Source organism: Hibiscus syriacus, unplaced genomic scaffold (genome assembly GCF_006381635.1).
Source record: "Hibiscus syriacus cultivar Baekdansim isolate YM2019G1 unplaced genomic scaffold, ASM638163v2 tig00111540_pilon, whole genome shotgun sequence".
Classification (NCBI taxonomy): domain Eukaryota; kingdom Viridiplantae; phylum Streptophyta; class Magnoliopsida; order Malvales; family Malvaceae; genus Hibiscus; species Hibiscus syriacus.
Genome location: NW_024063114.1, coordinates 637,871 through 650,679, shown reverse-complemented (window position 1 = coordinate 650,679; position 12,809 = coordinate 637,871). Strand labels below are relative to the sequence as shown.

Below are 12,809 nucleotides of genomic sequence, written 5' to 3'. Positions count from 1 at the left end.
ATGAAAGACATAATTTTCATTCAAATAAAAACATGCTTAAATACATCACAAATAACTAATAAGCTGAAACTTCTACCCATGTTTCCATGTACTGCCACTAACATAAAACATTGCAACTACTTAGCTAAAAAACAGCAACTAAAGTTGATTAAGTAAAATGCATAACAAACTCCTATAAACTAGGATAAGTTGCAGCCACTAGAGACATTTCCAACACTCCTCATTGAATTAGTAGCTGCAAACTCCTAAAGCTTTTCTCAATGATTCAGACATGCTCCTTGGAAGAGCCTTAGTAAATATATCAGCCAGCTGGTCATTTGTGCTGCAGTAGAGCAAAGAAGCTTCACCATTCTTCTGGACTTCTCTAAGAAAATAAAGTTTAATGTTGAAGTGTTTGGTCTTTCCATGAAAGACTGGATTATTGGAGATTGCAATGGCAGCTTGGTTATCCACAAACACTTCTGTGCTCCTCATTTGCTCCAAGCATAAATCATTCAAAATCTTCCTTAACCATAAGGCTTAATTTACAGCTGTTGTAGCAGCTATAAACTCCGCTTCAGCAGTAGATTGAGCCATTATATCTTGCTTCTTTGAACTCCAAGTGAAAATTCCTGAACCAATCGTGAAACAATATACTGAAGTGCTTTTCATGTCATCTAAGATCTCCCCAATCACTATCAGAGAATCCATGAAAATTGAATTCTTGACCATGTTTGAACATGACACCATAGTCAGTAGTTCCTTTGACATATCTCAGCAGTCGTTTAGCAGCAATAAAATGTTCTTCACTAGCAGCTTGGGAGAATCCGACGAGGACACTTACAGCATGCAAAATGTCAGGTCTTGTTGTTGTGAGATACATTAGACAACCTATAAGACTCGATAGACAACTTCTTCAACTTTTTTGCACCATCTCTTTGCAAAGTCTCTCTTTTTGATCATTGGAGTACTTACTGACTTGCAATTCTCCATGTGAAACTTCTTCAAGATCTCTTTAGCATACTTTCTTTGACAATAAGACTCCTTGATGATCTTGTCTTACCTCCATCCCAAGAAAATATGCCATGACCCCAAAGTCTGTCATTTCAAATACTTTCATCATTTCTTCCTTAAAGTTTCGAACCAACACATCATTATTTCCAGTCACTAAGATATCATCTACATAAACGGAAACGATTAAAATATCAACAGTTGAATGCTTGACATATAATGTTGGCTCACTTGGACTTTTTTCGAAACCAATACTAAGGAGATGCTCATTGATTCTAGCGTACCATGCCCGTGGAGCATGCTTTAAGCCGTACAAGGCCTTTTTAAGCAAGTACACCTTATTCTCCTCTCCATCCAACACAAAACCTTCAGGTTGTTCAACGTAAATTTCCTCCTGCAAATAGCCATTAAGAAAGGTAGATTTCACATCTAGTTGAAATACTTCCATCCCTTTTGTGCAACCAAGCAAGAAGCAATATGACTATCAAGTCGAGCAAAGGAGCAAAAGTCTCTGAAAAATACCCCAAACACTTGAGCATCCTTTCACTACAAGTATGGCTTTGTGTTTGTTAATAGAACCATCTGCATTTAACTTGGTTCTAAACACCCACTCCCTTCAATCATACAGAGCTCCTCTTGCATTGTTGATATCCATCTTGGATCATCTTTAGCTATATAAAAATCTGTCGGTTCTAAAACACCAATATTACACCTTTCATAGATGTCAGAAAGCAATTTAGTTCCCCTGACTGGAGGATCATCAATATTCTCATCCTCAAATGATTCAATATTAAGAACTAGATTCACTTCTTCATCTTCCCAATTCCACTGTTGATCTTCAACAAAATGAACATCTCGACTTATTAGATATTACCAGTTTCGGGCTGGTAGACTCTATAAGCCTTTGAAGTTGTGCTATAACCAATAAAATTCCAGAATTTGCCTTTTATCCAATTTATCTCGTTTCACACGAGGTACATAAGTGAAACAAACACAACCAAAAACTTTAAGATTTTGGATAAAAGGTTTATAACCATACCATGATTCAAATGGAGTTTTCCCTTGCACTGCCTTCGTGGGAAGCCTATTCAACAAGAACACAGCTGTATTCGCAGCTTCTGCCCAAAACTTCTTCGACAACCCTTTCTCATGTAGCATACACCGTACCATCTTCATTACAGTTATGTTCTTCCTCTCACTCACTCCATTTTGCTGCGGAGTATACACAGCAGTGAGTTGGTGCTCAATTACAGTATCTTCGCAGAACATATTGAACTGTTATGAGGTGTATTCCTTTCCAATATCAGATCTTATGACCTGAATTTTGCAGCCACTTTGGTTCTCAACCCAAGCTTTAAATTTCCAAAAAAACTCCTACCACTTCAGACTTGAATTTCAAGAAATAAATCCAACACATTCTACTAAAATCATCAATAAAGAGAATATAATATTTACTTCCCTTTAAAGATAATTCAGGTATAGCCCCTCTAATATCCGTATGTATTAGTTGTAGCTTTGTTCTAGCCCCTCGTTGCATTCGAAAATGGGAGCCTAGTTGCTTGCCAAATCTGCATGCTTTACAACTTATTAAGTGATCATCCAGAGGAGGAATTCCTCTTGCAAGATTCTTTCTCCTCATATACAATAGAGCAGCGTGGTTGAAATGTCCCATCCTCTTGTGCCAAAGATCATTTGTAGTAACAGAACTCATCATAGAAGCTTGCTTGTCTCCATCATATTAAAGAGTAGATTTTTCCCTTCATATTAACCTTGAACATGTCAGACCACTTGAATCTTTTATCGAAACAATCATGTATTCAAACATAACTTTGTAGCCTTTTTCAAGCACTGACCCACACTTAACAGGTTCTGATAATTTCAGGAACAAAAGAACATCTTGAATTAACTTAGTACCAAGACTACTTTCAATGGCAAATAGTACCTTTACCTTTGACAGCATGAAATCTCCATTTCTAATTTTGACTTCTGACAACCGCCTTATTAAGCTCTTTGAAAAGCTCAATATCTGTGTCATATGATTGGTGCAGCCCGCTATCAATAAGCCAACTATCATTACAATGCTAGTTGCAAAACAAGAAGCAACAAATAGTTGATCCTCCTTTTACTCGACAACCTGAGCCTCACTTTGCTGATATTGCTCTTTGGACTTGCATATCTTTGCAATGTGTCCCAAGAGTTTGCACTTGTTGCATCTAACATCTGGCCTCCTCCAACATTTGTGAGGTGGGTGACCCTTCTTTCCACAATGTTGACATGATGGATAGTCTTGCTTATCACTTCCTTCTCCCTTGTTGTAAGCTTGATCGATTGCACTCTTCTTTCCATTTCTCTTCTTCCCCTTATTATTGTGGTTGATGTGCAACTTTGCAGCAAGAGCTCCTTCAACGGTGCCTTCAAGTCTCATCAGCCTTCTTTGCTTTGAGCTTGCAAAGCATTTAATAATTCTGCCAACGTAATGTTTGACACATCTTACAGTTTTCCAACGAAGAATCATGGATTCAAATCTTTCTGGAATAGTAACCAAATCTTTTGAACAATCCTAGAATCGAAAATCTTTGCCAAGCAATCTTACTTTTACAATGCTCAGAAGTCTAATGGAGTATTCTTTGATAGTCTCCGATTCCTTCATTCTTTGCATTTCATATTCCCTGATCAAATTCAGCACACGCATCCCTTTGATCTTCTCATTGCCTTCGTACTCCGTCTTGAGAAAATCCCAAATTTCCTTGGTTGATTTCAAGGTCATAATTCTGGTAAAAACTGTTGCAGAAACACGTTGAACAAGCAGGACTTAGCCTTTGATTTTCTTTGCCTCTTCTCCTTGTGGTTCTTTATTTGAGCAACCGTTGGATTTGTTGAAAGAGGAGTAATTTCATAATCCTCCTCAACGCTTCCCAAAGGTCATTTGCTTCCAAATAGGACTCCATTCTAATTGCCCAAACTTGGTAGTTCACCTTCAAACACTGGAGGTGCTACAGCTGAAAAGAAATTTCAGATTGCATTTTGTGAAGTTTGGTTTGATGGTAGTCTCTCAATTCTCACACAGGTCCCTCAAGAAGATTCACTCTGGTACCAATCTGTAGTAAAAACAGAAAGAGATGAAAGACATAATTTCATTAAAATAAAAACCTGCTTAAATACATCACAATAACTATAAGCTGAAACTTCTACTCATGTTTCCATGTACTGCCACTAACATAAAATATGGCAACTACTAGCTAAAAAACAGCAACTAAACTTGATTAAATAAAATGCATAACAACTCCTAAAACTAGGATAAGTTGCAGCCACTAGAGACATTTCCAACAGATTCGATGCTGTTTTGTTTTCCAGAAAAAATGGCTTTGCTGCATGGCAGCTCCGCCGGCGGAATCTTAAAATATCCCTGCCTGTAATCAAAACCCCACCATCTCAAACATATAGACCGTATAGGGCTGTAATAAGCCCTTCTGGAATTTTTTTATTTACTTTTTTTAATATTGATTTTGATGGGATGAAGAGAGAGCAAAGAAGACAAAGAAACACTTGTTTGTATGTATGTTATATTACTTATTGAATTTTCCATTAAAACAACTATGTTTCAGAAAAATATCGAAGAGGACGCCACAAGAAAATTCCCGAAGCAATTATGACTGTAAACGCCATAATTCCTACAGATAATTTGATAAAATCATGTGATATTATTATCCACCCTAAGGTGGCATATCAAGTTACACCAGATTGGTCGTCCGCCAGACCCGCATCTAATTCAATCCGATGCAAGAAAGCTGTGCCATCACATAAGATAATTGAAATACCACAAGGCCTCTCATTCTAGTGTCGTTGATTAGCCTTTTCCTGTCGTTGATCAGTGGTATGTAAAAGATCTAATCATCATTTACTTTAACGCCATTTAGGGAGTTACATATACCATTCTGGTCTGCAAGCTTCTGGAACTCGGATTCGATTTTCTTTGCGATCTTGGCATCTTCTGGATCCAGCTCAGGAAAATCTACGTGAACCGATCCCTGTTTGATTGGCCTACCAGTCTCTATAAGTGCAGCTTGTTGCTTTATGTAATCATAAAGCTGTCGATGATAGGTGTGGTCCAATGAGAAGCAATTATCTACAGTTCCATTGCTGCTGCTGTTTCGTGATGACCCTGAACCTTCCTTGCGACAGAAATGTGGAAGGGTATACACTATGAAAGGAAACTTTAGTTGGATGGAGGAAAGTACGGTGATTTCAAACGAATTTTAGTATATTTGAAATGTCTAACTATCGAATATGGTTGACGTCAAACAAAAGAGACCAGCTGATTTCCGATTCAAATTGATTATTTTAACAAGAGTGCAAGGAAAGAGCATACGAAAACCCGAAACTTAGCGCAGTTAATTCATACAACCACCAATAAGAGGTGGTATGTGCATCCAAAAGAACAAGAGAGTATTGCTGCTATTCAAAAAACGAAAACATGATTTTAAGAGAGTTTTATGAGCATGCACGGATGAGTGTTTTCTTACTTTGAGTAACTCATCCCGTCCACAACCTTGAAGCACCTGAATTTTCCTCTTCGTCCTTTCTTGCAAGAGAGGTTTAACAGCCTGCCATTTGCAGAAAAGCATTAGAAATACATGTTCATACGAGTTAGCTACGAGAGAGAACAACGGAATTGTCGCACAAATAAAAACCTTCCAACATGCTGAAAATATGTATGGCGCATTGACAATATAATATGTCTCTGTTTTCTCCGGATAATTCAAGTCATCAATTGTTGATATAGTAGTCAGTAGCTGCATCAGTAAGCAGCCAATGAGACCAACCACCATTAGAAAAAAATAGATATATAACAACTGGATACTAATCGACTGGAAAAGGGTTTTAAGTTCTCAGGAGCAAAGTTTAGGCTTTATTTAAACAGGAATAGATAAATCACTTCACAACAGTTGAACTACTACACTGAAATCAGGCGAAGAGTGTTATTGGTTAAGGAGACACCTTTATTTGGTTCAATGCCGAAAGCTTCAAGCCAGTCATATCCAAAACCTTCAGACACGTTCCAATATGTCGTCCATACTTTCTCTGGGCCGCAGGCTGTTATAGAAGCAACATGTTAGACCATATAAAAAGTAAGTACACATGCAGAGTGAGGAATATCTGAGTCTACCCACCAGTATTACGCGATCTCTATATTTCATTTTGAATGTGTGACTGTACATAGTAATTCACCTAGAACACAGAAGAATTACAGATTTAAGTAAGGAAATACTCCATACACTGCAACTGAAGTACATAAATGCATCTTAGAGTGCTAAAAGACCATGTCATTCGTCACGAATATTCAGGAAAATGAAGAATCAAAGGAACTAGCCAAAAAATGCTTTCCATCAAGCACAAACTATTAATGGTACAAATCCGTAAGAAGGAAAACAAGTGTGGAATCATAGTATGTCTGCGAATTTCTAAGCACGTTTCAAAAACGAATATAACTTCCATCGTCCTAAAAGTTACACCAAAGTAAAGTTTTAAAGAATCATATTGCTCATTAAAAGCTCAATGGCAAGCTTCGGATGACATCTTTCAAAACAGCTTTAATAGTAAGCTCAATTAAAAGCTTATATTGCCAGGCTGTACAGTCTGAATGCGAGTTTAAAGTTAGAACAAGTTCCGATCTCCTTACGGATGCTTTGTCATATGTGCTGAGCCCAACACCGAGAGCAATGACAGGAAGACCTGGAATATCAAAAGCATGAGTTGATCATCATGGATCTACTTTCGAGTGTAACATATTGTTGCCAAACAAATGTGAGCACTGAATCTACTGTCAGGGAACTCAAACTCGATAATCCTACAAGTAAATACCTCTTTTGAGTAACCCGACAATCCTACAAGCTGAGAATCTCGCACTGCTCTATATAAGTCAGCTGGAATAATTGGTTTCTATACAATAAAAAAGTAATGAATTATCTCGAGCATCACCAATTTCCAAAATAAATCAGCTGTTCAGCAGTATAGTTTTTGCAATATCATAAACTGATAAATAATAGTAATCGATTAGATTATAATCAGAAAACTCACTGATAATATAGTGTCAATTTCATTCTGTATTCTCCATTGTAAGCAATCAGTTAACTGGAATACACAAAATTTAGGAGTTCATATACGGGAATTGGGAAATGAGGACAAAAATGAAGAGATCTTTCGTACACAACATTTTATTATTGCTTAAGGGCACCCGAGGAACTCACCATTTTATAGGCTTTCTGAACATCCCAATCTCTTGCTTTCAGAAACCTCTCTAGATTTTCAGCTAGATGCCCATGGTGCATGTTCTGCAGACCAAGGAATTTAACTTGAAACTTAACTTCGGCCAACCATAGTATAAAACACGAATTTAAATTGCGTATTCATCCATTTGATCCGCACAATTCCACAGAAACAGATTGATATAAGCAAAATTTCTTCGTAACACCTCAAATATATATAAGAAAAGGGTTACTGCGAAGGAAAATCTTATAACCGGCATTTTATTTATCTATACCGACACAGAGCTCTAGATTCTTTGTGGCACTCGTCGAATGAGCTTACAATTCGATAATACCATCTCACCATTGAATGATAACCAACTACCAAGCTTTTCTAATAAAAATAGATTAAAATTAGCAACTGGAACTAAGCTTCTTCCAATTTATACAACTATGATGCTCGGCCTTAGATGGGAGTTCCGAGTAAGGGTACATCAACCATAGAATAGTAAACAGTGAGAACAAACAAATCTCTAAATGGAATCAGCTAGAAATTCACAGAACAGAAAAAACAGTTGACAGAGATAGATCAAACCAGCAAAAAACATAAAACTCTTAACCATGAAATTGCAAAAAAAAAAGGCAATCGGATCAAATCCACAGCTGAAATGAGCTTTAAAAACTAAGCAAATTATTACTGAAAATACATATTAGCTCATAATACATATTAGCTCATATATTATCTGCAGCCCCTTATCAGCATCCAAATATATAAAAAGAAATCCAAAAAATCTAACCTGAAATGTGCCCTTCATTTTCTCGTCAACTGTTAAGTCAAATTTTCCAGAAGAAATTAGCAAACAAAAAATATATTTTAGTGATTTGCAGATCAGAAAGAAAAAACCCCAGAAAGATAAGATGAAAAAAATCATCTCTTACACCTAAATCTCACCATTTTCCATCAAAGACACAAATTTCTTGATAGCTTCTTCATGAACATTGCTCATGTCTTCCTCAAAAATTAACAAAAACAAAATGTAAAAGAACAAATTTTGATAACAAAAAACTAAAGCTTTAACTGAACTCGAGTTCTGCTTTTATCTCTCCTCCTTGCTCTCTTTACAACTTAAATTGGAGATTTAAGCTTAAGGATCACCGAAAGAGAGCAACAAATAAAAAGGAAATAACTTTTTCAAACAGAAAAAACAATATTAATAATAAAATTGAAACTAATGAAATCTGAAAATTTTCTTATCAGCTGCCTTAGAGCAAGTGTTTAAAAAGCAGGCATAACTTGGGTTAAAATTAGAAAGAATATGAAATAATTAGAAAAGAAATAAAAATAGGTGTTTTATCGAAATATTACCCATAGACCTAATAGTTAAATGCTAGGCAACTATCTCTTAATATTATTGATTTTGTACCCTTTATTTCACGGTGGCAATAAAGAGCAGATCATCAGTCGCGCCTTCATAGGGTGATTCTGTTCGAATTGGTGTCATGTAAGGAAAGGTGCTGATGGCGATCCGTGCCTTCGTTGAACCTCTGACACGCACGGAATGAGCGGATCATGATCTGTGCCTTCTATTATGCACGTTGAATTATTGGTACTCCATTATTACCCGAACCTGAAAACTCAACTTTTAAACACGCTCTCCTATAAATAACAACCCCTCTAAATGTAAACATCACCATATTAAAATACTTGCTTATTCTCACTTCTATCAATTTCGTTAAGTAGATTTATTATTGTTTTTATAAGGTAAAACTATTTTTATTATATATATTTATTTATATTTAATTATTTGAATAAATTTTTTTATACTAATTATTTTTGTATTATTTTACGGTTGTAAAATTGGAAAGCAGGATTATGCCACGAGACATTTTGTCGATACATAACAATATGAAATTGTGTTATTTAAATTATTATGAATTTTTTTGGATTAGTTTATTTTTAATTCATATAATATTTATTTAATTAGGCGTATTTCAGCTATTGTTTTTGCATATATAAGACTTAATCTTTCAAACTCTCAAAATGACGCGTATTTCAGCTATTGTTTACTATGATGGAGAATTTGGGAAGATGAAATTGGCGTCGTCTTCGCATCAAATCATTTTTTTTTAGAATATCCTTCAAGAGAAACATCACTCTTGAGGAACTGATCACTAAAATTTCAAGGAATGTTCATATGGAAGTACTAGATTGTCCTCACTTCAATACAAATTTTCAACCACAACATTTTTGTTAACTTATACAACGTTTAAACTCTCCAACGATGACTATGTTGTTAATGGTTGATTCTCAGAATCAATATTCAGACGTCGATACACAAATATGCGACATTGTTGAAGTGTCTACGGTCCAGGTATGTCATTACGCTCTCATTATGGGCTGGCTTAACAAGCTGATCAAGTTGACAACCCAACTCAAGTAATGTGTAATGATTTTAACTCGTTAATGGGGAATCCACATCATGGTGTCATCCCATCAAGTTCAATATGTAGACATTTATCAGCAACTTGTTACGATCTGTACCGAGGTGGCTCCACAAACAATTTATATGGCAATATCGCTTCCAATTCAAGGGGAAGACATTCATCTGCCAATTTATTTGACTTGCATATGGAGATACCCTCGACACAACATCTGTGCAGTACTTATTTTACACGATGCTTTCAAGTTCTAAGGGATGCATTTAACTGCGAGCTTCTTCGACTTCAATATCGAGATTCCTTTAAGTTCAAGGGGAAGACATTCAACTATCAACTTGTTCGACCTAAATGTCGGCATCATGAAAGAACCCTCATCTCCACCAGAAGAACCTCTTCTTGAGTCAGGTGTGGATGGTGCTGAGACTAGACTATTCGTTCAGCCAGAATTACCACAGTTCAACAGGGACTCCAATGATGATGATGTAGATGAAGTTCCCACAAATATGGTACACACCGAACCTCCAACACACATGTATGAAGGTGACTATGGTACAATGTACGGGACAGAATTTGCAGATATGTTGGTGACTACAGATTTAACATATCAGTCAATGATGGTGAGCTATATAAAGGAATGGAGTTTCCATCCGAAGAAGAAACGATGAAAAATTAAGAATTACAACATTCGTAATTTGTTCAGTCCAGAGTCGACCGTTCCACCACTGAAAAGTATATCTGCCACTTTGTCCAACGTGATAACGGATATTACTGGATGTGTAACATTCTCAATACCGAGCTAGTAATTAAAGTGTAAGATTTTAAAATTCAATGACCAGATTTAATAAATTGAAAAGTGAAGGAATTAATTGAAAGATGTTGGTGAAGGATGAATTAATAAATGAAGGAAGAGTCCAAGGGCAAATGGGTCATTAAACAAGGAAAATGATTAAATATTATTTATGGATATTTATAACCCACGTGGGGCATAGGTAGGAAACAAATGTTTCCAGATTTCTATCATTTCTTCTTCATCTTCTTCTTCCTCTCCCAAACGTGAAGCACCCAAGCTCAATGTGAGTTGATTTTCTTTTGGTTAATCTTTCAAATTAAAGCATAGTTTTGATTCATGAAGCTTTAGGAAACATGATGGAAGAAAAAATGGACTTCAAAACTCAAAGAGTTTTAAGATGAAGGATTAAAGATAAGAAGTGGATAAGTGAAATTTTGAATAAGATGTATAAGTGAATTTAGAAGTTGAATTTGACTTGTCATACGTGAATAAAAGTATAAGTGTTAGAATTAAGTTTGGATAACATGAAAAATTTAGTATGATTCTTAGCTTTAAGAATTTGAATGAAGTATGGGAGATAAAAAGGTGTAAGAATGATAGAAGTTAGTTAGAATGGTTATAGTTGAGTTTGGTAGTATGAAAGGAGTTTTGTATGAGAAAATTCAGTGAAGAGTTGATGAATTTTCAAGTGAAAAAGCTTGTTTTGGGCAGAGTGTATCAGTACCCTATGTATGTGTACCGATACCCCTTGAACGAAAAAATACATAATAATAAGGGTATCGATACCCCCAAAGGAAAATTTGAAGTTTGGTTCATTAAATTAGTTTAAGTTATTATAATCAAATTACAAGGGTTAGGCTTCTGTTAACCATCTTGAAAACTATGTTTATGTAGATATAAACGAATCATGTTCCGGAACAATCGAAGAATTAGGATTGAATCAACTCAAGCAAGGCCAAGGTGAGTGTATAATATAGGGATAATCTAATAGATATAAGACTTGCGATGAGTCTATTTCCTAGGTCAATTTCATAATATAATGGTTATAAACATGCATACATTATAGTTTTATTAAATATGCATAAGTCATATATGATTACATATGATTTGATACATATTATATGACTCATGTTAAATGATATATGAATAGATTCAAATGCACATGTGATATGATAAGTGATATGAGCTATGTGATCACAAGAGAAATGACATGAGTACATGAACATATTAACATAAGATAATACCCATGGTATACGATATGAAAGCTATAGGTATAGTTGGCATGTCAAGAGTCGAGGGTTCATAGGTTCTTCGGGACAACTCATAGGTCCTTCGACACAGGTCCTTCAGGACAAAATTTCATATGCCACTCAGTGGGACTTATACGAGCTGTGGTGACAACAATAGTCTACACCTCAATGTACTTGAATACCTTGAGTCAGTAATACATGGTCTTATAAATGTCATCAAAGGTAATTGCATTATTATTGTTATATGTTACCATATTATTATCGTTTACATTGAATTACATATGACATGATTGAATGGATATATTGCATGTTCTTATTCATAAGAAATGCATTATCATTATAAGTTTATGTCTCACTAAGTCTATGACTTAGCGTGTAAGTGATTTACACGTAGGTACAGAAAAGCAAGAAGATCAATCTTAAGAGTAGCAACGCAACATACCATCATTTGAAGATCAGATCAGAAGAACCTTATACAATATGTCTGTTTATGTAATATATGTGTTGGCATGTTAATAGATTCGTTTAGTATGTATGCTCTAATCGACTTTTGTAATTTTTTAAACATATTTATGTAAATGGTAAATGTATAGCAATGAAAAATTAAATTTTAACAAATTATATATGTTTTACGGAAGTACTGTAGCAGCATTATAGCAGGGTATCGGTACCTGTAGTAGGGGTATCGATACCCCTGTAGCATTCTGGAAAATTTTAGCAGTTTGGTATTGTTCTCGGTACTGTTCATGGTATTGTTCATACCGTATTTTACTGTTCATAAAATGTTTTTTGCCTTAAGTTTTTATAATGAAACATAATTTAATAGTATGTTATTATATTTTCTTAATATAAGTTCAAATGTTTTATTATTTTGTAAGAATATTGTTTCAAAAAGTCAATGTGACATCTCGGACTCGTATCCGGGTCGGGTGCGGGTTGAGGTGTTACAGGATGGTTCGTGTATCAAAGAGGAATGGGAAAAGTATATGAACTAACAGTATATAATAATCCCCACACATATTGTCCTGGAGGGATCAACCAGGATCATCCCAACTTGGACTTCGACATTATCTGTCAAGCTATGTCCATGGTCAA

General features: G+C 35.4%; 1 protein-coding gene across 1 annotated transcript; it reads right to left on the bottom strand.

The window, feature by feature from the left end:
- Positions 1 to 5,366: 5,366 nt before the first annotated feature.
- LOC120164467 (SEC14 cytosolic factor-like) lies at positions 5,367 to 8,356 on the bottom strand. The gene is made up of 9 exons (XM_039174178.1): positions 8,188 to 8,356; positions 8,033 to 8,061; positions 7,239 to 7,322; positions 7,069 to 7,122; positions 6,852 to 6,930; positions 6,671 to 6,723; positions 5,989 to 6,084; positions 5,682 to 5,783; positions 5,367 to 5,594 (listed from the first exon to the last, which is right to left on the bottom strand). Exons 1-9 carry the CDS (start codon positions 8,240 to 8,242, stop codon positions 5,382 to 5,384), a joined length of 765 nt encoding a protein of 254 aa, XP_039030109.1. The 5' UTR covers positions 8,243 to 8,356; the 3' UTR covers positions 5,367 to 5,381.
- Between the last annotated feature and the right edge of the window lie 4,453 nt (positions 8,357 to 12,809).

What these genes read in the sequence shown, in the direction of transcription:
- LOC120164467 (XM_039174178.1), bottom strand. Translation starts at nt 8,242, where the DNA reads ATGAGCAATGTTCATGAAGAAGCTATCAAGAAATTTGTGTCTTTGATG. An exon ending in GCACATATGACAAAGCATCC is followed by an intron (nt 6,085 to 6,670) that starts GTAAGGAGATCG and finishes CTTCTATAACAG; the next exon opens with CCTGCGGCCCAGAGAAAGTA. An exon ending in TATTTTCAGCATGTTGGAAG is followed by an intron (nt 5,595 to 5,681) that starts GTTTTTATTTGT and finishes TGCAAATGGCAG; the next exon opens with GCTGTTAAACCTCTCTTGCA.